This window comes from Solea senegalensis, linkage group LG9 (genome assembly GCF_019176455.1).
Source record: "Solea senegalensis isolate Sse05_10M linkage group LG9, IFAPA_SoseM_1, whole genome shotgun sequence".
NCBI lineage: Eukaryota > Metazoa > Chordata > Actinopteri > Pleuronectiformes > Soleidae > Solea > Solea senegalensis.
The window spans coordinates 12,545,287-12,571,299 of NC_058029.1; the positions used below are offsets into that span (position 1 = coordinate 12,545,287).

Consider the following 26,013-nt stretch of genomic DNA (forward strand, 5'->3'; position numbering starts at 1 on the left):
ACAAAAAAACACTTTAAAAACCCCCACAATCATCATTTTGCATTTGTACTGAAGTATATACTGTGGACATGTCAGTGCATGCCTGGTGTAACTACACATGAGCCAAGGTCAGAATTAGTTCTTCAATGTATCCAGAGGAGGTCACTGTTGTGTGTGTGAGTGAAATTGAGAAAAGGAGTGAGTGCAGAGCTGTCACTCATGTTAGGGCAGTTTCTCTCACAACCACCACAGTTACAGTATCTGTGAGTATCCGCTGACCTCAGATTAACCTCTGGTGGATCCAGATGTGACTGTGTGTTCTGTGTGTGATGATGGGATGTGAGGTGTATTAATCCCATTTACACTCTGCTTAGAATAATATCACCAGCTTGTACTGCAGCAGCTGCACTTCACCTCACATGCACAGAGAGGAGAAACAAGGTGGACGGGCGGGGCCTCGATACAAGGGCGGGGTTAGTTGATTAGACACGCCCCCCGGGTGATACTTGAATATTCAATGATGTCCACACACACAGTGGCAGGCAAGCATCAGCATAGGAGAAAGTTGACGGGTGCCAGAGGCAGCTCATTCATTTCCACAGTAGAGGACGTGTGTTATGCTGCCCCAAGCTCTGTACACTCACACTCCTTTAACTTTACCCCGCCAGCCTCTGGACTTTCCTTTATTTTAGCACCATGGAGCCGCTGTGGACGAACACCAGCGCTCCGGTACGGCATGCAAATACGTACTCTGACGTCGGCGATCATGTGGCTTTTGGCGTAGATCCTCCTTGTGATCGCCAATTTTTCCTTTCCTGTCGCCTGTTGTCTGCACGGTTTCTGGGCCGCCGTGAGAGAGTGTAGTGAAGACTCGGGCTGGTTTTTGTCGCTCGGTCGGCGACGGCTTTGGGATTGTACCACACTACCTGAGCATCGCGCCAAAACGGCGGGCAGGTAAGAAAAAGGGGAGAAAGTCCCCCAAGTTAAAACTGCATGTAGTTGTTTGTGACTGTGTCCTGGCTCTATCTATGTCTGGCTCCCACACACCCACCACACGACTCAGTATAAATATTTTAACTTGGCTCGCTGCATGAACTTTGCCTGCCTCTGCCGTTAACACCTGCGTGCTCAGACAATGTGGCCGCCAAGTTGTAAATTGAACGTTTTTTTTTGTATCTCCGTGTTTAAGTTTTACTTTTGATTCGCTTCTGTGGTGGGGAGAGGAGACGACAGAGAGGTGCCGTGTCTACTTTTCTCCTCTTCCTCCCCGTGTCGACATAACCAGCAAAACATGGCCGTCCTCTGCCGACATGTTGTTACGTCGACGGCGAGAGGGGGAACATTTGGGGAGAGTGTGTTTCTTGCGCCCTTTAGTCAGAGCTGGAACCGGCGGGTGGAAACCCCGCACCGTGACCGCTCTGCCATTGCGGTGCTGACGTTACTGTGCAACTTTCTGAGTCCAACGTTGTTTATAGACTTTGATTTGCGCGTCTCTGTGATGTAGGCGTAACGTTTCTCCTGGCGTTGCCTCCTCCCCAGTGAAACCACGGCTCTGACTGCAGACGCACACACACACACAGAGGCCTGCTCAGCTTTTCTTGTTAGGTCACTACATTGACTTCCATTCATTTGGACAATCACACTAAAACAGTATGACTGAGCCTCAGGCATAACCAGTCTGCACTGCACATCCTACCTCTACCTTTGCCTCAGAAATGAGGTCCTGCCTCATCAGGACCAGGCTTTGGTCCTCACAAGGTTAGTATATCCTCGGCATGTATTGTTGTTTGATAGTTTGATACTGGTCAAAATTACTGTTTTGGATAAAGTAAAACCCAGTGTCATCCATCAAGTAAATGCTTCACAAAGGTGGCACATTGTAAACAGGTAGAGATAAATACTTTATATTTAATTTTGATTTTGTCTGGAATCTTTTTGACATAGCAGCTGAACACAAAAAGCACAAGTAATAACACAATATTACAGGGCTGTAGCATATGAGCTCATTTGTACTGTGCCACTGCAGCAGCACTGTAACTACTGCAGAATTCAGATTTGGTTCATTTATTCAGAATATACACCAATCACCTGGCAGAATATTAACACCAGTAACTGTTCTAGTGGTGTGGCAGAGCCACATATTTTTTTACAAACTCAGACAATAATCATATGGAACGTAATTTAAGCTTCAAAACAAGTTTTAAATCAATATTTTGATAGTTCAGACTGAACTCTTTCAGAACAGGACACAGATATTCATTCATGGGCAGTAACATTAAATGTATTGAGTTTATTATTGAGGCAGAACCCACTGGCCTATACTGAATGTAGACTCTTCATGTCATACTACATGCTATAATTACTAACACATAAACAATGCATTACCTCACTGCTGTAGTTATTTCTGTAAAAGCACCCACTTCCCACCTGCCTATTTATACTGTTTATTTGAAATAATCTGGCACAAATTACGATATGTGGTGACGTTGCGTTGTATTGCAATATAGTGCGATAGAATAAGCAAGACGATATATTGCAATTTTCTCTCTAGAGTAACGGCCTCGCATAGGCTTATTATTAATTTAAAACTATGCTTTAAAGTTTATTTAACACCTGAGTGCGTAAACATTATGTTTGTTGAAACGTGCAAAACCAGGCTACACCGCAACCAGTACCTCCCGCCCATCCTGTCTGTCCTCTCATCGCTAATCCTGTAGCAAACGCAAAGCATCAGACATTGTTATAATGAACCGCACAGGTAAGAAAGTTGATAAAATAATTCCAGTGCACCTGTTCAATAGTGAACAGCTGGAGATCGCTGACATGTCTACAAACTCACTCTCTACAGGTGGGCCAATTAAATGAAAAGCATTCACTGCCTGTTTCGGATAATGCTGACTGTATGTCTGTTGAAAGATCTTGTTCATTTGATAATGTTCTCCAGCACTGGGAGTAATCTATGTTGTATTTATAAGTGTTGTCTGATCAACAGTCCCACCCTCTCTGTTTAAGAAGATACAAGTGAGTTTTGATCACACTGCAGTGAACCCTGCCGTCATACCAGTTGCTAACAATACCTCTGGGTACAAATTGACTTCACAGATGAAGCCTTTTGCTGTCTCCTCATGAAGAGACATTTGGCTGATGTTGTGTTTTTCACATGATTTGTACTTGTGATCTGCTTAATCAATGGTAGTTGGTGAAATTTGCTGTGACAAGTGGTTAATTCTTTTAGAGGAGTTTCTGTTGATTGAAATAATCTCTTAGTAAAATACAAAGAGACAGTTGTCTATGTAGCCAGGCAGTTTTGCAGTTTTGTGGCATTGTTACAATAGGAAAACTAGGTATTATCAGGATACAGTATGTAATTGTGACTCAATGCTTTAATGTTTATGTGACACAACATTGCACTATTTTATCATGTGTCTGAAATGAAGTACCTGCCCCCTCCTGATTTAAGTCAAAATGACCATAGCTTCTAAGCTTTTCTAAAAGACACACGTGTTGGCGTGCTGTTTTTCCTTCTTCACTTTAGAAGCGAAGTGAACATAGATTATGTTTTTTTACAGGTCCAGTGGACTGTTTGATGGCAGAATTTAGAGAACAACATATCATCTGACTGCTCTGAATTGTGTTACCTTTTACACGGCATGGTTTCCACGTAGACAGTGTTGTGAAGGGAGGCTGCGCTGGTCCCACATGCATCACCTCACATGCATCACCAACCTCTCAGAAAAAAGTAAATTACAGTCAAATAATGGCAAAGTCTGCAGAATTCCATGTTGAATGGTTCCATATTTATCGCTCAGTTCTGAAAATCTGTCCCGTGTTTTCCACATTTTGGAAATCTTAGGAACCTAAGAAAATATTTTACAGATAAATAAGATGAATGAAAATAATCTTAAAGTGCAGCCCTGTATTAAATCTTTTGTGTGATAAATGTTATATCTACAGTAAAGATTCGGGCCAGCACCAGCTTTGCTGTTTTTAGGTCTGTCAAATTCAGTGACCATTGGCAAATGGATGGGAATTATGACTCAAAGTTGGTCTTATGTTAGTAAGCTGTCAATGAGTTTAACTCATCCAGCATGCAGTGCTTAAGCATGTCTTGAATAATCTTTTCCTCAGCAGATATTTGTTGACCTGAAATAGTAGGAAAAACATCAATTAGGGTTCACACACCTTATCTGGGGCCACACGGTGGTTTAGTGGTTAGCACTCTCGCCTTGCAGCGAGAAGACCCGGGTTCGAGCCCCGGTTGGAACAAGGGCCTTTCTGCATGGAGTTTGCATGTTCTCCCCGTGTGTGTGTGGGTTCTCTCCGGGTTCTCTGGCTTCCTCCCACAGTCCAAAAACATGCAATGTGGGGATTAGGTAAATTGGACACTCTAAATTGACCATAGGAGTGAGTGTGAGAGTGAATGGTTGTTTGTCTCTATCTGTGTGTGGCCCTGCGATGGACTGGCGAACTGTCCAGGGTGTACCCCGCCTATCGCCCGATGTAGCTGAGATTGGCACAGCACCCCCCCGCGGCCCTCTGGTGGAGGATAAAGCGGTTAGATGATGACTGACTGACACTTTATCTGTTGAAGTTTTTTCATACATTTTCTGGATGTGTTCCAGTAAAGTGATTTGGAAATCATTTACTGTACAATCATAGCATTGATAAAATAACAAGTCTTATGGTGGCCTAAGACCTTTGCACAGTACTGTATATTATTTTGAAGAAAGACTTAGAAGTTGCCATCCATGATTGTTTCATCTTAACTACATTGTAACAACAAGGAGAGGCAAAATCTTTAGTAACAAGAGATTTAATGCACATCCTGAAACTGTTCTATACAGAATAAGGTGTTAAGTATCTATTATTTCATGAAAGGTTGAATAAAAATAAATCTACCCCCATTGAATTGTCTTTTTCCCTTGTCCTGCTGAACCATGCAGTGTTTTCTTAATGTACTGTGAAGTCTTAAGATGTCGCAGCTGAAACATCCAGCTGTGAGATGATCCGCTCCATTTGCCACTTACGGCTTTTTTTGTTTACTGTTGTCAGCTGGTGGAAAATGCACATAGGCTAGAGTGTCCCATTCATTTTCATATAATATTAGAGATGCAGTGGGAAAGAATAACTCAGGGATGGTTTGTATACTTTACCCTAAACCAACGCCGGGAGTGTTCTCAGAAAATGTTTTCCAAACATCAAGCTTCATGTCACATCAAAGGGATTTTTCTTAGTGTGAGACTGCTACATGCTGTCTAACATAGAGGAAAGTACAGGATAATCAAATATAATTTATTGAAATGACAAGTGCGGTCTGGTTGTTGACTATCATCATAACGCCAGATGTTGCGTATGTCACTCACGATAGCAAGAGATATTTAAATTGTCTGACTCTGTCTCAGACAGCAAACAGCAATTAAACTAGAGCAGGAGACTGACAGGAAAACACATTTACTGAGAAAATGGGTTCATTTTTGATAAATGAAAGTGGGCATGTGGCAGGTAGAGTGTGACACGTGAGCTGCTAATGTCATAGTTGTTCAGTGTGAACCGTTTGATAGGAGGAGGAAGGTGAATAGGCCTATTAGTCATTTTCTAGTGAGGTCACTGTTTTATAATAGTGAGATAATAGACGGCATGCAGGAAAGCTGTAGCTTACACCCACTCTCTAAAGGTTCCCAAAAACTGATGAAAACTGACAAAGCACTATATAATCTGCACACAAATCTAAACCTACAGTTCTATTGAAAATTCAAGAACTAGAGGTCACATTGCAAGTTAGAATCTTCACAGCAGTTGGCACACAAAATAACTAAAATACTCAAAGGTTTTCAATCCGAGCACATAGGGATTTTGTACAACAGCAAATATTTTGCCATCATGTAGTGAGTTTGTATTGTATAGGTTAAGTTATATGTAAGGATGGGTAATTATTTGGAAGAGTTAAACAGCATGGAATATGCATGGTCAAATTAGGCCAAACTGGCTTTACAATGTATAACATTAAAAAGAAAAATCTTTGGCTTTACATTTAGTCACGCTTAATTTTGCAGGAATATTGAAGTGATAAGTTGACAAGATGCTCTGTGTTTTAAAGGGGACCTTGGCACAATGGCAGATACATGCTCAATCCCTTTTGTTTGCTGTTGTGTTTACACAAGTTTTCCAGTAAAACAAACATCCTGTTTTTTGTTTGATTTTTGTTGATTTTTCGTCTTTGCTGACAAAAATTTTATAATACAAGACAAGGACACACCAGTATTGCTGTGTGTTTGTTTGGAGTTAAATCTGTTCAGCCAAAGATTGTTGTTAAGCAGAAGCAGACCTAGAACATTCAGAATTTATTGACTCCACACCACACTCCCACATCCAAATTTAAGCTATGTAATGAAAGCGGACCTTTTGGTGAAACAGTGCAATGAGTCATCACAGTTTGGTGGATGTAGGCTGTTGTCATCATGGCCACCTTTGCTTGATTCTGTAATGACTTCACAAACATTAACGCTGTGCTTTGTTCCTGTTTTTCCTCTTCATGTCCCTTTCTTCTGCTGTGCCTCCATCAGTTTCTCAGACATGTTGTTAGGTGACTAAGGCAACCGCATGGATGAGCTCATCACCTGTGGGTGGGGCTGAGAGGCAGAATGTGATGGAAGGAAGGAGATAATTAGACAGGCAGAGCAGAGGATATGCATAGGGACAAACGGAGAGGGAATATGGAATCCACACTCTGTCAAAGAGTGTGTGTGATGTATGTGAGGGTTTGCTAGATCAGAAAGTGTTATTACTGTAAATATCATTCAATTATATGGTTTTGTGTGTCCACACAGTCAATCCAGTGCTCGAGTCATTTTGTGGGGTTTCATGTTTATGAAGATGTTTCTTGAAGCAATGTCATGTACCTTTTTTAAGAGCAAAAAGGAAAAGTTTGTATAGGGAAAGTTTTTTCTGATAAAGGTGTAATGGCCCCTGTGTTGATTTATCTGTAGCCTCCACAACAATATCAACACTGCTCAACATATAATTTCTTATTTCTTATGATTACAATCTTATTTCATCTTATTTCATATTTTCTCTCTCTACCTGTCTCCCATGCTGATACACAGATGCACAGACACATAAACGACACATCTATAAAGTCAAACTCATTTTAAAAACAGCACAGACGTGAGGTCATGTTTATATGAGTAAAGAGCAAAAGAACACAGGGAAGTAAGATTCAAATGTCCAGGAGGTACTTTAATGCCAGGTGAGAACAGCTGTTCTTGGCATTGTCCACGTATGATTGAATCTCCTTAGAGGGGTTGTGAATTCCATGTCTGAAGTGAAGCATTTATTTCTGGGAGAAAGAGCAAATACAGTACATTAGACAAGGCTCAATCCTTACTTTCTGCCCTTAGTCTTCAAATAGGTGGTGTGTTTTTGTTGAGATTTCACTGCTTCATTGTTGCATTGATTATTGTTTAAGTCTGTGTGTTTAGAGCAAAGTATATCGCAATCTGATTCTGCTTATGTAGGCATGTATTAAACTGCCTTGTGCATGCATATCATCCACCAGGGAGCCTATTTCTTATAGCCGCTGCATTCTTAGCGAATTTGAAGCGTCTTCCTCAGTTAACTTCTTCTCTGTCAACTGAACATAATGACTGACTGCATGCATATCTCATAGAAATCTGCTTCATACCCACGCAAAAAGTGGAGTCTAAATCACGTAGGTCCTTTGTCCCTGTTAATGTAAAGCGGCTCCCTCTCTAGCATCTCGGTGTGTCCTTAATTTGAAGTTTGAGAAGGAGGGGAAATGAAGAGGGAGGGCATAGTAAAAGGCCTTCTGCACTGCACCACATCAGACAGTGACAGAACTCGGACAGGCCCCTCTTGTCAGTGCAAGGCCAATGGGGAGAGGCCTGGGAATATTCACAAGCCACACCCACTGCAGCCGACAAAGAGATTGACAGGTTGTAAATTTGGCCACATGGGAGCAGTGAATGTACACTGAGACAAGTCAATTACGAAATAATGATCTCCAAACTCTCCATGCATTTGCATTATGATTCAACAACATAGTGACTGAGAATACATACAAAAAACAAACGTTACAACTCAAATATTACTCCTAAAATGTGTATTTTGTTACAGTGATTAAAAATGTGATGTAAAAAGTGATTTCAAAAGTGGCAACCATCAGTCTGAAGTTTTGTAGAATTATTTATTATTTTTGTAGAATTATCTTATTGTATAAGATGACCTTTGCTCCACCACACTTGGGACCCACAGAGCAATTCCTGTAATCAGAAACTAACATTTTGCCCTGCCAAAAACAAACTACAAGCGCATTTTTGTTCACGGTGAAAAGCTCTTAGTAGTTGTCTTTGTGAAGTACAAGGTTTTTGTCAGAGAGTAACATTGCTGTTTGTGTGCATAGCTATCAGTGTGGTGCCTGTATGTGTGCAAGGCCACAAGGGAGAATGAGAGAAGCAAAACTCGGCGAAGGGGGGCTATTATCATGAAAGCCACCCTAGAAATGTTAAAGAGGGGTAGATCACCACTGTATTACTTCATCTGCTGCAATGAAACTCTGCCCCGCACCCCATCTGCTTTTCATTGACACTTGCAACCCCTGGAATTGTGAATGCGGGCTGACGTGTCGGCTTTCGTCATCGGGGTCATTCTGTGTTAGTGGTTGTAGCAACAAACTGAGCTGAGACTAGGGCTGTAGCCATGAGGGAATTTCCCCTGCAGTGATTTAGACTTGGCTAACCCGTGCTGTGTGCGGTGTTATTGCACCCCTCCCCCACACGGATGACTGTAGAGAGCAGCGGAAATCCACAGATCGGCGTGCGTTGTTCCGTTTTTGCAGCACTCTCTCCGTCTTCCATCTCTAATTTCTCCTTCATCGGTGTGACATTGTGTAACAGCAGTTGTAAGCCGATCGCTGCAAACCGAACTGCTAGGCTAGGATAATCTATGAATGTGTGCAAAAACCATGAGTTAGCAAAGAGTGTCGCATGGCCAGTGGATTGTTTGCCACTGTAGTTAAAAAAAACAAAACAAAATCAAGAGTAGTGGTACACATCATACAGTATAACAAAACCCGAAACAAGAACTCATCATAAGTTACTCGTGCCGCAGCTCTTAAAAGCCTTGTTTCCACCAAGCAGTACACGGCACACCCTGATCTGGCGTGTGTTTCCAATCAGTTTAAAAACCTGTGGTGACGCCGTGAAGAGAAAGGAGAACAAATTCCTCTGACAACTCAGACAGGTCAAAGCAGCGTTCATATCAAAACACAGCAGCATGTCCCAACCATAGGATGGTTTATTTTGGTACCCTTCTCAACAGTTAACAAAATGAAATGCAAATAACTGCATAACATCCAATCTTAATTTAAATTTACCACTTGGTGGAAATGAGGCCAAAGAGCCACCCACCTGTTAAGCCAGTAGGTCCATCATTTTTTGAAGAAATCCAGTTTGAAGTGTTAACATACATAGAACAGTAGAGTAGGATGGAATAATCCATGAACAGGAAATCACAGACAACAGGGTAATCTCTGGCAACTTTTAACTTAAATGTAATACATGTATTACATGGAATGGCCTGCCATAATTTGTAATATCATTTGCCAGAAACAAAAGTTGACAATACATTTTTTTATTATTATTTTTTTACAAAACAAGAAAAGAAATACAGAAAGTCAAATGAAAGTATACTTGAGAACTCGAACAAATTGGGAAAGATAGACATATATATAAAAGAGCAAATAAAGAGACGTCCACCAGGGAGTTTTTTTTTTTTAAATAAATAAATAAAATAAAACAATACACACTAGTCGTTAGGCCAAATAAAACATTCAAAAATAAAGCATAAAAATAGCATTACAGGATCATCCATTCAATACTTCTGTCTGTTCAAAACTAACATATCTTACCCATTTGGCCCACAACTTGATAAATATGTTTTTCTGTAGGCGAATGGAGAAGGTAATCTGTTCCATGAGGTAAATGTCGCTTACTATATGTATCCACTGCTTTAAAAGTTGACAATATTACCTGCAGATGAGAACATGCGCATCAGAGTACATGTACCTAGCACAAACTGACACTGATTGACCTATGGAATTCTGCTTTTTGCAAGCACATACTTGCAAGCGCTTTCTGTTGGATACAGCATTACCATAGTAACACAGCCATGAGCTGCAGAGAGGGTGACACTTTGATATTTTTATAGCTTGCCCTTTGTGTGTATGACAGTGTACATGTGTCCAGTGAGGAGACAGGTCTGGCATTGTGACACCAGTGTGTGTGTGTTCAATATTAGGTGAACCATATTAAATGGAAGACTGGCTCCTTGATGTAATGCAGCGTAGCCTGTGCGACACTCCTTGCAGATATTGTAGATTGAATCAGGACACTGCAGTGATGATTAGGCTAGTTTTCTGGGACCTCCATATGAAAGTTTGGCCACTTTTCATATAGCTGATGGGTGTATGATATTACACAAGCCCTTCAGAGTCTCTGCCACAGGAAAAAAGTGCTGATCTTGAAAATGTGTTTAATAGACGGTTTACAAAACTTGCTGATGTGACCAAATTGATACACACTGACATATACAGTCAAGTGATAGAGATTTACTGTCAGCAACAAGAAATAATAGTTAAGGAATAATAACATGCCTGAGGTTGTTTTGAAACATTACTAATTAGATTATTAAATTAATTTGAGACTCTAAATTGACCATAGTCTCTGTATGTTGACCCTGTGATAGGCTGACAGAGTGTAGCATGCATCTCTCCCAGTGTCAGCTGGGATTGACACCAGCTCTCCAGCGACCCTCATAAGATGCCCTCTTCAAATAACTCACATTTGGAGCAGTCAGTTTTGCATTCTGGATTCTTGAGATACCCCCTCCTGAAATTATGATGTACTCAAATGTCATGTGTTAACCTCAGTAGACTTGAGCTTGCAACAGTTTTGTCATAAACGTTTAGCACAATTTGCAATCAATTGCATACATTGTAAGATGCTAATTGTGAGCAATTTGAAAACAATTAAATGTTCAACCATAGCCCAGAGTTAACAAAACATGCCCATCAGCGTCCCTAAAGCTCGTCACGTTTTTGCTTTGTGAAATCTATGCGTGAAAGAGAGGGTTGTGTGGAGTCAAGACTTGAGGAAGCAGGAACCAAGCTTAACCTACTGGGAGCTCCAGGCACATATGAAATATTAATGTTTGAAGATGAGACACTTAAAAAAACTTCAAATGTCTTTAATAATAATAATAAAAAAAAAAATAACAAAGCAAACAAAACCTTAGCGCCATTATCCTCACAAAATCCAGTTCAGTCTGTATCTCAGCCGAGCAAAAGTGAAACTGCTCTTGTCTGTTGCTATGCAGAACATACCAGGCAGTCGAATACAGTGCAGCACTTTGCTTTGCTCCGGAGGAGCCACGTGATGAGATTTAAATTAAGTCTGAGACGGTCCGAAATTCTGCTTCTCCCACCCCTGCTGGGACATGTTGTGCTAATGATGGTGGTGTCTCTGCTCACCCACACAGCCCGGACACACACATTGTCCACCTCACTGCAGTAGCTGACTTATAGAGGAAACAGTCAGCAGAGAAAATGCCCTCATAACAGACAGCACGAGAGAATACAGTAATGCCAAAAGAGCAGTGTGTGCTCTCCCTCTGTGCCATATGTGTCTATGAAGTATACTGTGTGATGAAGTTCAAAGTTTTAGTTTATGTAACGGCAGAGTCGTGCCACACATGCGCTACAGTCTGTGCTGCTGCAGCTTGTTGTCTTGGTTTGCTTGCTCCAGAGCCCTGGTGTAACAGACTGGTTTGTACGTCATGCATGGCTTCAGGTGCAGGAGCAGCAGAGTTTGCCATTCCTATGCCATTGTGTTTGTACAGACTGCATGCATGAGAACCCGGGCACTCGGTTGGCTGTGTCCTCCCTACAGTACAGTACAATTTGTCCACCTGCCGTCTTTCTTCAGCTATAACAATGAACTCTACTCGATTCTGCCACTTCTCGAGCCCGATCCTTTGTTCAGGCTGTCCAGCAGAGAGCTTTAGCACAGGATGTACCGTTTCACATTTCAGACGGCGCAAAGGTCTGCAAGCGATTCGTGTGCATATGATCAGTCTGGCTGTTTTGTGTAATTTAAAAAAAAAAGAAAGGACCAGTAACCTTTCACCTAAACATCTGAGGCACAGTGAGTGCATGAAGTTGTTTCCTAGAAATGTTATTGAACATACGAAGTCATTGTAAGTGAAATCTAGGACATGCTGTATGCAGTGCCACATTGTTTTACCTGCTAGTTTTCTTGCATTAATGATACCCATAAATAGAAGAGGAGTGTGCTGTTGTGATTCATTTGTTTGTTGTCGTCCTGCACTCAAATACTGTGTTTCTGACATGTTAGATCATCTGTCTGTCTTCATACAATAGGGGGGCTCAGTGATACTGAGGGTATGCATTGATTCCCCCATGCTCTCTTCAGTATGTATGCCAGTGTATAGCCTAAAATGATTACAACCAGGGCTGATAAATGCATTTGCTGCCTGGCAGCATTAAAGGTAACTCCTTCAGAAATATGGATCCACTTGTATTTTCACTGGTCAGACAGACAGACAGACAGACAGTGAGCCAGACAGTAGCCAAGTACAGACAGGCGAGCAGGCATCGGGCTGCCAGGGGCTGAGGTTTCATACAAGTTTAATGAGCATCCAGACAGTAGGGAGTTTGTGGCTCCAGCACAGAGCTTGCACTGCTCACAGAAGCTAACAGGCTGACTAGGTTAAGCACATAAACAAACAGGTGGAATACGGACTGTTTGGTCCCACTCATGAAAGCAGCCAAGAGTGCACAATTAATTAACATTTGGTTCATTTGTGTAGAATCTCTTAAAAGCAAAAGACATAAAATGTTAAATTTTTCGTTTCATTGTTGACAGCCAAACAATCTAATCCAGGTTTTCTCTTGAGGACACAAGGGCGCAGTGATCACTTTTCATCCATGAGACTGGAGCCACTTAGCAAGCCCTTTAATAAAGGTATTATACAAGTTATTATGACAAACTTTGGTGAGTAATACATTGTTGTGGTTGTTAATTGATGTTTTCCATGGTGGCTTTTAGTGCTTCAAAGTATCAAGCCAAGGCAGCAGCAGAGCAGCCTCTCCTTCCTCCACTGAAAACGATGGAGGAGGAGGAGGCTGCTTTAGCCAGTGTATCATCGGTGTTCAGCACTTCATGCACAGACACAGAAAACTAGACAGTCAGAACTCACAAGTTTAACTTGACTGCAGCAGCTTAAACAAGTCTACATCTCTTTCACTTGTTCTCCAAATGAGTCACCATGCGAACTGATGTCTTACATTCACATTATTGCAGTTCTGCGGCAGTTGTGCGTGTTCACTGCTGACTAATATGGATGTTGCATAAATGGAATTGCTCATCCCCCCCTCCCTCTACTTGTGTGGGTAACAGTATGAGGTAAAAGTACAGCTACAGCTTGATTCTATTCATAGTCAGATTCTCATCCATCCATAAACACCCATTAGCACGTCCAAACAATGTCAAAGCTATTTCAGCAGTGAGCCAGCAGACGTTTAGCAGGTCATGATTGACATGACATCTTTAATTCCCTTCTTTCTACCAAAATTTAAATAAAATTCTAGACTTTGATGTACAGAGCAATAGTGAGTGGTTTGCTGCCTCAAGAAACCTTGAGAATCCACAGCACCACAGGTGTAGGATGGAGATTTTCCCTGCTTTAAACGCCTGTCTGCTCTGTCTTCATGATTTCTATTTTCTGAATATTTCTGTTTTTTTCCCTGTCTTTAAAACCCACCAAATACCATCCCACATGCGGTTGGGTCACTCCTCTCTTTGTCAGCGACGTGGATGTAGCAGCTACTTCACTACAGTACTACGTCCATGGTTGCCATAGTGACACCATGGAAATGAGTCTGCATTCTAATGATGCCTCGGTGGGATGTTTGAGGAGTTGAGATATCTCGGGACAATGAGTCAATTCGCGAATGGCAATCCTGAAGGATACAGTGTCGTGTGATTAATCCATAGCTGTTGGAGATGACTTTATTAAGTGTGTGACACTTAACAAAGTACATATTTAATGTGCTGAGCTGACTGAACCCCCGCCCTACAAAGTCATACACTCACAATTACAGTTGTCCTGTGTAGCAAAATAAAATATGATCATACTGATACTGACAAATATTATTTCTTCTGTTAGTGTCACAATTTTTGGATAGTAAGGGGAACACGTCAGACTTTTTCCTCATCTTCTGTGCCGACTATGTTTTATGGAACCTCATTATGTCCTGATAGAACAGCGCTGCTGTAGCATCCACTCATTAGATTTTTTACTCCTGTGGATACAAGTATGAAGCTTCAGAGTGAGGCCTCAGGAATATCAATAGACTTTTTCAGTCTGATAAGCTTTTCACTCTCTCTCATTACAATATTACCTTGGGTAAAGGTCCTTTGCTCGCCCTGCCTTAACTTTTCATAAGGGCTTCCTCTCGATGGTGGTGTAATTTCCACCCAGTCCAAATGAAACTGCTTCTTGCCTTTGAGGATGTGCATCAGAAGCTGTGTTGCCTCTGGGTTCTGCTCCCACTCTGCAATGCAATCTGATTTTGCTTTAAGTTCAGATTTCGCTTTAAGTCCAAATTTCTCATAAGATCTTTCTGTGCTGACAGCCAAAAAATGTGTGTACATTTTTGTTTCTTTTTCTGCTAAGGTGGTTGAGTGAATTGATCATTGTAGCAGTGAAAAGGGTCCCTTGTCGAACTGTGCCACGTTCCGCTTTCCATATACCTGTCATATACCATATACCTGTGTTATCTGAAAACTTTATATCATAAAAAAATAAATACCGTTTTTTGGTAAGGACCTGTATTACGCCCAGCTCTAAATGAAATGCTGCCTTCTTGAACTTTTGCAGCGTGATTTGTCTGGATTGTGCGTTTGTGGACTTAAATACAGCACTGAACCTTTCATTTTAGTTTCATAGGATATGAGATACACATGCTTTGCTGTTTTCATCATCAAGATGTTTTTACATCTGTTTATTCTTTTACATCATTTGAAGACCTGTAGACTATCGAAAGTTGTTTATTTGGCTTTTTTGCCTTTGAGTGATGGGTTAAAGCAGATTCTTGTGGGACACTGCTGAGCATAAATACCCCAGCATGCTGCATTACTTAAAAATGCTCAAACCAGCCTGTGTTTATCACCTATCCAGAGACATTCAAAAATAATTCTGTTTTTTTTACCCCCTTTTTCTTCATTCCCCATCTCATGCTGTGCAATCCAATGGTAACACATTTATGCTTTACATGCTCTTCTTTTTCTCATCCAGGTAGCATTGTGTCATGCAGCTCCAGGAGGCTTGTGAGCACTGGAGCTGACACTGTCAGCGATCCCGGCCTACTTCACTCCACAACAGTCCCATCTCCAGTAGACTTTCACGTTCCACTGCCCTCCTGTCCCTCCAGCTAATATTTCATCCCAGGGGTAGACACCCTCTCCTCCGATTCGACTCTGTGGCTGCTCCGTCTGAGCCCACAAACTCTACTGTTGGCTACACGTCTCCACCTTTATAGTCCTGCATCCTGGGCACCTCAGCCACAGACTCTTTCAACATCCCTGGCCAAGCATCGGCAGAGGGCAGCTTTCCTAAAAGACAAACCTCGTATCTACCATCACCATGTCCAGTCGACGGAAGGCTTCCACTCCCTGTATGATCCGACCAGAGCAGACCATGGTGGAGATGGATGATGAGGAAGAGGAATCACACAATATGGAGGTACTTCATATTGTGATAATATCTAATTATTCTTTTATAGCCTGAGTATTAAGAACGCATGATTGTTTTTTATTGCTTGAATTTGTGGGGTTTTATTGTACATATTCAGAAGTCTATTGTACATGAAAGGACAAACAATTTGACTGGATTAATGATTGAGCAGACTGAAGAAAGGTGGATTGATTTTTCCACTAAGGATAGATTATTATCAAATTATGTTTCTATCTAGTTGTAATTTTGGTATGTTATTTTTTTATATTTTAAACCCAGGTTATATCTAGGTTCCAATGAGTGTATTAATGTTTTGATCTTGTGCACATTTGCCGATCTGAAAGCTTACTGTCCTCTCTCCCAGACAACAAAAGAGAACCACATTGAGGAGGGGCCCATGGAGGCAGATCTCTCAACAGGAACAGATTCACCCATGGATCTGGATTCAATGGGAAATGTCTCAGATCCCCCCAAAGCTCAAAAGAAACCTGCAACAGAGGTCCGAGAACTTCCCAAGCCTCCGCATAGGCAGCAGGGGGGCTATGAGTGCAAATACTGCCCCTTCTCCACACAGAACCTCAACACTTTTAAAGAACATGTAGACGCCAACCATCCTAACGTCATCCTCAACCCCCTGTACCTGTGCGCAGTCTGCAACTTCAACACAAAAAAGTTCGACACCCTGACCGAACATAATGAGAGATGTCACCCAGGGGAGAGCAACTTTAAATTCAAACGCATCAAAATGAACAATCAGACAATCTTAGAGCAGACAATAGAGGGCTGCAGTAACAATGCGGTCATTTACAACACTTCCAGTGCCACTGCTGGCAAAGGGGACGAACTTGGCACACAGCCAATTAGCAGATCCACCACAGTGAAGGTCGGTAAACCAAAAATAATGTCATCGGATAATAAAAGGACAGAGGCTCATTTGGGCAAATTGACTGCTGATCTGGCCAAGAAACCGATCACGGCGCTTAATGTCAATGGGACTGTCATCATCCCAGAGTCGACGCTCCTCAAAGCAGACGGCCTTTCTCACATTATGCCTTCTCTACAGCGACCTCTAAACTATACACAGGTAAGACAAAGACATGCAGTGGGGAAGAATTGTTTTCTTACACAGTTTGATGATGTTGAGAGCTTCCTGAGATTCATACTGTCTGGCTTTTTTCCCAATGTTGCTTTGTATTCCATTTTTTTATATGTTGCATACACCACACAATGATCAGCTTTTTGAAAGAAGCTCCTCCCTCTCTCCACTTGTTACTGACGCTACTCAGTGTCTCACTACAGCTACTGAATCTCAGCAACATCAAATAGCCATCAATGCCTTTACCTGCTGCATATGTTCCAAAAGCAACATGTCCTGTACCCCTAGTATGAGTATTTTTGTGGTTTTTATTGAATACAGAGGTCTTAGAGCAATTAAATGTACATTATTTTCAGCATTTTTAAAGTTAAACCCCAAAACAGTGCAGCAGCTCTGCAGAAGTGCATGATTCATTAAAAAGTGATCAATGACATGATCTGCTATCTGGAATATGAATATAGAATTCTTTGGATTTAAGTGTTGGAAACATTTTAGCTAATGTAAGAACACTACTCGAAAATATATTACATTATTACATTTCAAATATATTAGTGCACAAATGTTACAAATACTATCTTTGATTTTCCTGTATAATTTGTCATTTTAAGACAGAGTTCTTGCGACGAGATTAACTTGGCTTCTAAGGAAGAATTTAAGTTAGACTTGGGGGTTATCTTGTTTGTTTGTTTTTTGGTTTTAGTTTTTTTTATAAAACCGAGCTGATGACTGATATTTTGTCCCAGGTGCCGAAGATCGCAGTCCCCCTCAACACAACCAAATACAATCCTTCCCTGGATGACAACCTGACGCTCATCTCCTCCTTCAACAAGTTCCCCTACCCAACGCAGGCTGAGCTCTCCTGGCTCACTGCAGCATCAAAACATCCAGAGGAGCAAATCAAAGTGTGGTTCACCACACAGAGGCTCAAACAGGGAATTAGCTGGTCACCTGAGGAGGTAGGAGATCCAGCTATAATGATATCTTTAATTTTTGGAGTAATTTCTCCCATATTATATTTTTTGCGTTTTCTTCACAAAGAGTAAAAATTATAATGGTTTGAGAAACTTTTTAACTCTTAGAAAATGAAGTTTTATATTCTTAATTATTCTACTGCAGATTGTTAAACACACATGTATGTCAAGTCTTCTCTTTGTGTCTCAGGTGGAAGAAGCCAGGAAGAAAATGTTTAACGGCACAATCTCCTCTGTGCCTCAAACGTTCACCGTGGTCACTCCTCAGCTCAACTCCCACTCGTCCGCCAACATGACTGCCATCTCTGCAGCCTCCAAACCTGTGCAGGCAGGAGCCCCTGTCCTGCAGTCCCTCCCCTGTCACCTGCTGGGACAAAGCAGCCTGGTGCTCACTCCTGTAGCCAATGGCTCCACTGTCACCTGTGCACCACTGGCACTGACGGTGACTAACCAGGTAGAAAACACTGGCAATTAGTCAATATCACTCCTAACTGTCCAGCTTAACCTCTATTAAATATGTCCTGCATGATTACCACAGGTGGTGCAGTCACTCAAACGACCACTGACCACCCCTCTGATCACCACGGAGAGTAAACGACCTTCCATCATTCAAACCATTTCAGCGCCCATGACCACATCCAAGCTGGTGTCAACTAAATTGCTAAATTTTACAGTTGATCCTAATAAAACAGCAGAGCAGCTCTCAGTCCTGAGGTCCAGCTACACACATTGTCCTTTCCCTGAGGAAGATGAGGTAAGAATAAGTGAGTGAAATGGCATTTTGTTTTTGATTTTTGTTTTAAATGCCATTATCCTTTGTAACTTGGACATAGAGGGACTTCTGTTGCTGTTTCAACTGTATTTTTGTAATTTGCTGCATTTTCTCAAGCACACCTGTCACTGATGAGCACCTGTGCTTTATTGTTTCATCCAGTGTTTTATCTTGTGTCGTGTGATAGATCTACAGGCTGATAGAGACGACTGGGCTGTCCAGAGGAGAGATAAAGAAGTGGTTCAGTGAACAGCGGCTCCTTAATCTCAAAGGTACGTGGTTCGATCAGTGTCAGACATCTGAAATGATGAAATACCTTCCCCTTGAATAATTATACAGCTTTTTTGTGCATTCCAAAGAAGCTAAGGTTACATCCATAAAATAAAATCAGGCTTGGGTTTTAGTTAAAAAAGAGCAATTCTCAGCCTTAATTAAATTATGTCTTTGTTCCATTTCAAGGTGTCCCACAGCCACCAGTGCTGGTGAAATCAGAGGTGACACCAGCACCTAAAGATCCTGTGAAGAAAGTGGTCCCCAGCCATTTTCCCCTGCTGGAGAGAGTGAAGGGAAAGACGTCAGAGCAGCTGAAGGCACTGGAGGAGAGTTTCCAGAGAAGCAGCTCTCCAACTGAGGCAGAACTCGGTACTGACCGGTCAACAAACCTATCACAAGCACATACCTTAAGATTATTCCCTCATTGTCGACACATGGTGTCTCAAAGGCTGTGACCAGGACCGAGTCAAGTTTTGAGGGTTCAATACTAGATAAATAATGAAGCTACAGTTATTCAATGTGTTCAAGCAAATACAGTATAGATAACCCATTTGCTGGTGGTCTCAGCCCGAATGCTTAATTCTGATGCTTGATATGATCACCTTATGTTTGCCTTTGCCTTCTAAAACTTATGATAACCGTCCTGCAGCTCAGGAGCCAGTGAAGCACAAAAATCAGGTGGCCATGACTTTAGTTTATGTCGTATGTCATGCACTTTCCTGTCAAAAATGATGCAAAAACTATAAAACTACTTTTTACTCTTCCCCCACTAAGTGAAGATGCATTGGTTTAGACTTGGCTGGTTGTGTTCTTGCGAAGTTTAATGTCCTCACTTTGTTACTTGGATGTTCCTTTAGACATTATGTTGTGTTTTCTACTATTTATAAGAGCTCACAGCATGTAATTTAATTTGTTTCACCCTAAAGAAGCTGTAGGTCCATCTCTGGTGGATTCCAGCATGACGGAAATAGCATAAATGTTTTTAATGAACCCATTTCAAGATCCCTGGAGAGAGACAGAATTTCCAAAAAGAGATGACACAGCTTATGAGAGCCATCTGACAGACTCTTTTCCGCTGCAGATCAGCTGGCCCAGGATACCAGGTTGTCCAAGACAGAGGTGGACTGCTGGTTTTCAGAGCGCAGGGCACTGCGGGACAACATGGAGAAGACTTTACTCAGCATGACCTCAAAAAACACAGAGGACAGACAAGAGCAGCCCGGGGCGTTGCTGAACGGGGCCTCTCATCGAGAGCAGGATGCAAAACCTCTCCACTCTTCTCCTCACCCACCTGTCCTCTCTTCTTCTTCGTCGTCCTCTTCCTCCCCTCCTGTGCTGGCAGCCTCCTCCCCTCACCCCCCAACCCTCTCCTCTGCAGCATCGCCTCCCATCCTCAATTCATCCTCCTCCTCATCTCCTCATCCTCCCATCCTGTCGGTCTCCACGAGCCCTGCTCCGATCACCAGCCGCTCCCTCACCCTGCTCAAAGAGGTAAGCGGAGGGGACAGAACCCTGTCAGCGCTAGCTGTGTTATAATAAACCACAGTTTAAAATGGTGTGAACTCAAGTAATATACATGTGATCATTTCAGAAAGGCTGTTAATGGTAACAACAGATTAATGAGGTGAGATGTGAAGAGATTAGTTGATGAGATGGCACCTTTTTAATACACTTTGCGAGATGTGTAAAATGAAATGATTCTTCTTCATGAATGCTGCATTGGACTGGTTGTTGAGGAAATGCACTGACAATGACACCACATGATGAAGTTGGCTGATACCTGTATGTTTAAAGTGAGATCCGATGCCAAGTGATAACAAGGTGATGTGTGATGAAGTGAAGGGAAGAGAAGTGTTGTGTCTGGGAAACAGTGGGAACCCATCGGCTCAGAAATCCTTTAATTGGAACCTAACGGTGTATTTATGAGATGTCTGATGAACAGCAGCAGCACTTGTTTTATGCCCAGTAACAAACTGTGCAGGCTGTCTTTTAATGGTGACCCATATATTTCAGTTACTGAAAATAAAAGTCCATCAGCCTATGTGTTAAGCCTATCAATAGCCAGTGTATTTATAGGAACACTCAACTCTATATATTACATAAAGGTAAATGTGTAGGATTTAAAATGGATGCATTGGTGAAATAATAGTCAGCAATGGTCTGCAGCTCCTATGAGCACTGATTAAATGGTGTTGATCTGTTTCCCAAACATGGATCTAAAACTAGTTTCCAGATACACCATGGTAATAAAAAGTCAAGGTATCAAAACCAATAAAGTGTACTGTCATACCTTGCCTTAAGTATGAGCTGTGTTAATGACTCATCAAAATGGAGTGTAGAAATCTTTGGTTGCATGCATGCTTGAGTTATGCCCCGGTTGTCGGTCAGCTGTGATTTCCATCAACGTACCATCAAGATCCTATACCGTCCAATGCCTGCTGTCTCCACAGATGTTCTGTCGGACCCAGTGGCCGTCTCCCGAGGAGTATAGCCAGCTCGAGGTCCAAACAAGCTTGGGACGCACTGACATTGTTCGTTGGTTCAAGGACCACCGCTTGGCACTGAAAAGCGGTGAAACCTTGGACTGGATGGAATGTTTCCAAAGTCAGAACTTGACTGAGCAGCAGGCAGCGAGTCAGGACCAGAACAGGAGTGTTTCCTCGGAAGTCAAGACTGTGACGGGTGAGAACTAGAAGTTGTGGTTTTTTATTTTTGTTACTTCACTTTATGTAAATTTGCTAAATGTCTTGTACCCTTATTTGACTTTTTGCTTTCTCTGCGTTTCCTCCCTCATAAAACTGCTCATGCAGTGGAGGAGGCTGGAGAGAACACAGCTGCTACAGAGCCTTCCAAGCTGTCCGAACAAGACAAAATACAGTGGTTGACAGACAGAATAGCCCACAGTGTGACCGACCTGAGCCGGAACAGACTGGACCAAACTAGCCCTGACACTGCTGACAAAGGGAGGTGGGTCAGAAACAAGATTTTTTTGGTGTAGCAATTCTGTGGAGGCTGAAATTATCCACCATTTGCTTGAATGTATTGTAAAAAGAAGAGAAGAAGTCATACATGTTTTATTGGATCTTTCAATTTTAAGAGTGAAATCGAACTTTGTCTTTCTTCAATTATGTTTCAAGGTCCTTCAAGGAGTCTGCTTATGTTTTAACTTTGTTTGTTTTCTTGCCAGGTGGGTGAAGGTGACAGTGGCGGTGGGGGAGGAGACTGAAGAAGGAGTGGAGGGACGGAGACTGGCAACAGACTCCGATGTTAAATCCTTAGAGCAACCGGGGAGGGTCACTGGTTGATGGTAGGTTTAATCAGTGAAAATCCCCTTTTAATAAATGCAGGAATGTAGTCATGGAAAATTCAAGTGAGTATCAGATGTTAAAACTGCTTTGAATAAAAATGATAAGGTTTGCATATTATGCTCTTGTATCAGCAGTATTGGAAGCATTTGAAATGGTTTGTGACTTCCTGTCAGACATCCAACTATTGGTTGCTAGGCGTTCACAAACTTTATCTGAAGTTAAGGGCTGGACAGGTAGCGTATAGCTCTTGTTTTGTAGAGCTTTCTCTGAAAACAATGTTGATTTATGCAGATGCAAATCAAAACAGAAAAAACAATGGGTCAAATCAAAACAATGAGCTGAAAAACACTGCAAAGATCCTTAAAACTCAGGATTCAAGAGATCAATATCAGGATTCATTTATTGCACTTCCATTCACATTATACATATTTTACATATTGCAATATGAAATGTTGCTAATGTAAAAATATTTTAATCAACCCAGAAGTAGCACATGGCTTTCATCAAGGTGTTTTCTGGTTATTCTCCCAGTGCATGCTGGGATATCTTTCCTCCCACTGAGACCCTGATCAGAAATATCTGTCCATAAAGAATGGACTGGACTTAGAGGAGGGTTGTAGAAGCTTCATTGTGTGACTTGGCTTTAAGTAAATAGATACATAAATGGGGGAACTGTTCCTTTAAGATGCCACAGCTGCTGTGTTCAACTCCCCAGGAAGTTATTAGCATGTAATTACATCTGACTGGTCCTTTAGAAAGATGGCATGCTGGGACGGCAGGATGATATTTGGACCACACTGTCATTAGCATCACACGTGTCGCCGAGCACACGCACACAGGAAGTCATGGGAGGTCTTGAGGAGATTGTAGATGGAAACATTTTTAGGTGATTGATAGATAGATAGATAGATAGATAGGTTTTCACTTGTGCTTAGGGATGAACAATTAATCATTTTCAAATCATAATGTGAAACAAAATGCTATTTTATTTGCAAATTGTTTCAAGTGAATGAGATGTATGATGTTAAAGAGTAAAGGATCTCATGATTTCCTGATTTGAATTTTTATTATTATTGATTTAACATAGTCACAGCTTTTGTTATTATTCTAGTTTTTTTATTGTTTAGGTTCAGTACCATGTCTTGAACTCAAATCTTGTTGGTTTCTCTACAATTTTGTCTATGTACAGTGCCTTGAGATGTATGTATGTTGTGATTCGGTGCTATACAAATAAAATTTAATTGAATTGAAAGTCAAATTTGCAGTATCTTAGATATTTACCCTAAATTATTCAGGCCTAATTTAAAAATCACTTAGGTAGTAATTTATAATTCATTGTTTTTTCTGACATCTACATATACCCAACCTTTAAATTCTAATCTGAGAAAAGTATTAGTGAAATCATGAAATCAGTTAGCAGTTAACACAGGATGGAGAACCGTGATTTGACCCAGTGTTAATCTGAGTCTCCTCTTTCTGCCTTGGTGTCTTGACTGTGTTTCAGGTCGATTAAATCGTTGACCACCATGTGGCGACCAAATGTGGAACTCGTGATGTAACTGTCTGCGTGTGATGTCATCACAAAGCGTCAGGGACTTTGGAGTTCCACTGTTAGAGGCACTGATGTGAGGTGCAGATGCTGACATTAAGAGGAGTGCCAAAGCTGGACTTGATGCATTGTTCTTACTACTATTAGTACACTTTAAAAACACACAAAGAGATGTACGCTTGTAAATATTTTTCTGTATTACAAAAAAAATGTTTGTACAGTTTTACTTCGCGGGCAAGTTTTGTTACATTTTTAAAAACAAGTCTGACGGGTTCCCCAAAACTTTTTTCTTTATCTTGTCATTGGTCCAAGTTCAGAGTGTATGATAATCAATTTCTTGCTGAAAATGTAGTCCTTTTTTTCTTTGGAAAATCCTTCTTACGCACTACTCTTCATGAGCAGTCTTTGATGGCACTTGCATATCTACCTGCTGTAATGATAGATGTTCTTATGATAGGTCACCTCATTTCACACTGTAACTTTTTCTTTTCTCCGGTAGCAACAACATTCACGCTGGTGAAGGTGAACATCACTCACGTGTGTTTTAGAGAAGGCAGTCATGAAGAATGAGCAGTGGCTGAAACAGTCACTCAGGCAGACAAGTCAGGATGAACAAACTGCACTTCCCAACTTATTTCTTCTGGTTTACGCATCAGCACCCATTTCACAAAACCATACAGAATGTTCTTTTTAATGAAACTGTGTTTGATCGCACCACGCTGCCTTTCAGCTCTTACCTGAAGTTTCCTGTCTGCCTCGGTTGTGGGTCGAGTACAGAAATGTGAACTTGAAAATGTTTCTTGACTGAACTTCCTCAAGAACATCTGGGTGGTGACAGTGGGAATGTGGCACAGGGGAAATGGCGAAAGCTCCTTTTTCTTTGACCTATTTTCAAGAAATGGATCTGTGAACACACAGGAACTCTTAACTCTTCTCTCTCTTTCTCTCAGCTTTGTCCATCTATTCCAAGCAGCACAGAGTTTGCGTGATTCCTGTTCTGTCAGTTCATGGTGACTTAATATCTGGGCTTGTGAATCTGTCGCCTGGATAAACGATGAAAACTATGCTGATACCGTTTGGAGTTGTTGGCTATTACCTCTTCGGCTACAGCTGTCACGAACTGCTAAGCATGTGCTTCAACGCCTTTCATTTTTAAGGCACTCATTTCCACACAAGATTTTTAAAGGGATTTTTTTGTTTTTTCATGGGTCAAATTGCAATTTGTTGCAGTATTTGTACCAGTGATTAAAAATGGGTTGAGTTCCACTGTCACCTAGACTTGACGAGCCTTGTTTGAACCAGCAGGCTTATGGCTGTTTGCTGGCTGAATGTCTGCTGCTGCTGCTGCTGCTGCGTCCTTAGTTTCATGCTCAGACACGTTTCTGGGCGACTGTACATTTGTTTGGCTAATAGGGAATACTGTTTGCATTTTCATTTTCTACTTAATGTCTGCTGTAACTCAATAAACATACAACTGACTTTAAAAACTCCACTCCAGGATTATTTCTTAACTGAAGAAAAAGAAGCAAGTAGTACCCATTTTTAGAGTGCATAAAACAACCAGTCGTAATACACAGAACATTAATGCTCGATGATTCTTTAGCTCATCATAATCACCGGTTTTGTTGACTGGGTTTTTTTTTATAAATCTTTAAAGAGATACGTTTTGTTTGCAAGCAAACCTTTGACGGCTGCTATTATTCCATCTCACAATATGTCACAGACTTCAGTTTAATCAATTATTAATCGAATACTAAGTTAATGGCTTCTTAAATGTGGATTTTTTTTCTGGTTTCAACAAAAAATAATTAAGAGATTTGAGAAACCCTAATCAACATTTTATGGATTATGGAAATAATCGGTAGTTGCAGGCCTACATGATTTTAATGTTTTACTGTTCATCAGCTGCCTTGTAGTCTTTCCATTCTATTAACAGTCAGTGAGCAAATATACACATTTAAAAACCTTTTCACTGGACTAGATTTGACAGCCTCAATGACACCCTCAGTTTGAGCTTGAGTGACATGGCTTCCTTTTGTGTTGCACATAGTTTTCATTTAATTACATTTGAGTCAAAGATTTTGTAGTAGCAGAAAAAACCTTTGTACATATCTGATTACAGCTTGTGATTTACATTGCACTAAAATGTAAATATTTAGTCGTTAGACTATACAAGCAAAAATGTTTTCCACTTGAATGTGTACTGAAATCTGTAGATTAACTGATGAACATAG

General features: G+C 41.2%; 1 protein-coding gene across 2 annotated transcripts; it reads left to right on the forward strand.

Moving 5' to 3' along the window:
• Positions 1 to 508: 508 nt before the first annotated feature.
• Positions 509 to 25,271, forward strand: zhx2a (zinc fingers and homeoboxes 2a). Of its 2 annotated transcripts, XM_044034039.1 has the most exons (13): positions 509 to 933; positions 15,373 to 15,819; positions 16,175 to 16,894; positions 17,650 to 17,862; positions 18,068 to 18,331; positions 18,416 to 18,631; positions 18,837 to 18,921; positions 19,109 to 19,291; positions 20,004 to 20,413; positions 21,373 to 21,604; positions 21,733 to 21,889; positions 22,110 to 22,229; positions 23,735 to 25,271. In XM_044034039.1, exons 2-12 carry the CDS (start codon positions 15,721 to 15,723, stop codon positions 22,225 to 22,227), a joined length of 2,697 nt encoding a protein of 898 aa, XP_043889974.1. In that variant the 5' UTR covers positions 509 to 933; positions 15,373 to 15,720; the 3' UTR covers positions 22,228 to 22,229; positions 23,735 to 25,271. The 2 variants fall into 2 exon arrangements, with proteins under 2 accessions (XP_043889974.1, XP_043889973.1); XM_044034038.1 differs by having other exon boundaries at positions 22,110 to 25,271.
• Positions 25,272 to 26,013: the final 742 nt, after the last annotated feature.

Bases quoted from the DNA above. Each gene is read 5' to 3' on its own strand.
- zhx2a (XM_044034038.1), top strand. From the start codon at position 15,721: ATGTCCAGTCGACGGAAGGCTTCCACTCCCTGTATGATCCGACCAGAG. The intron at 16,895-17,649 runs GTAAGACAAAGA...ATTTTGTCCCAG, and splicing joins GACCTCTAAACTATACACAG to GTGCCGAAGATCGCAGTCCC. The intron at 19,292-20,003 runs GTACTGACCGGT...TTTCCGCTGCAG, and splicing joins TCCAACTGAGGCAGAACTCG to ATCAGCTGGCCCAGGATACC.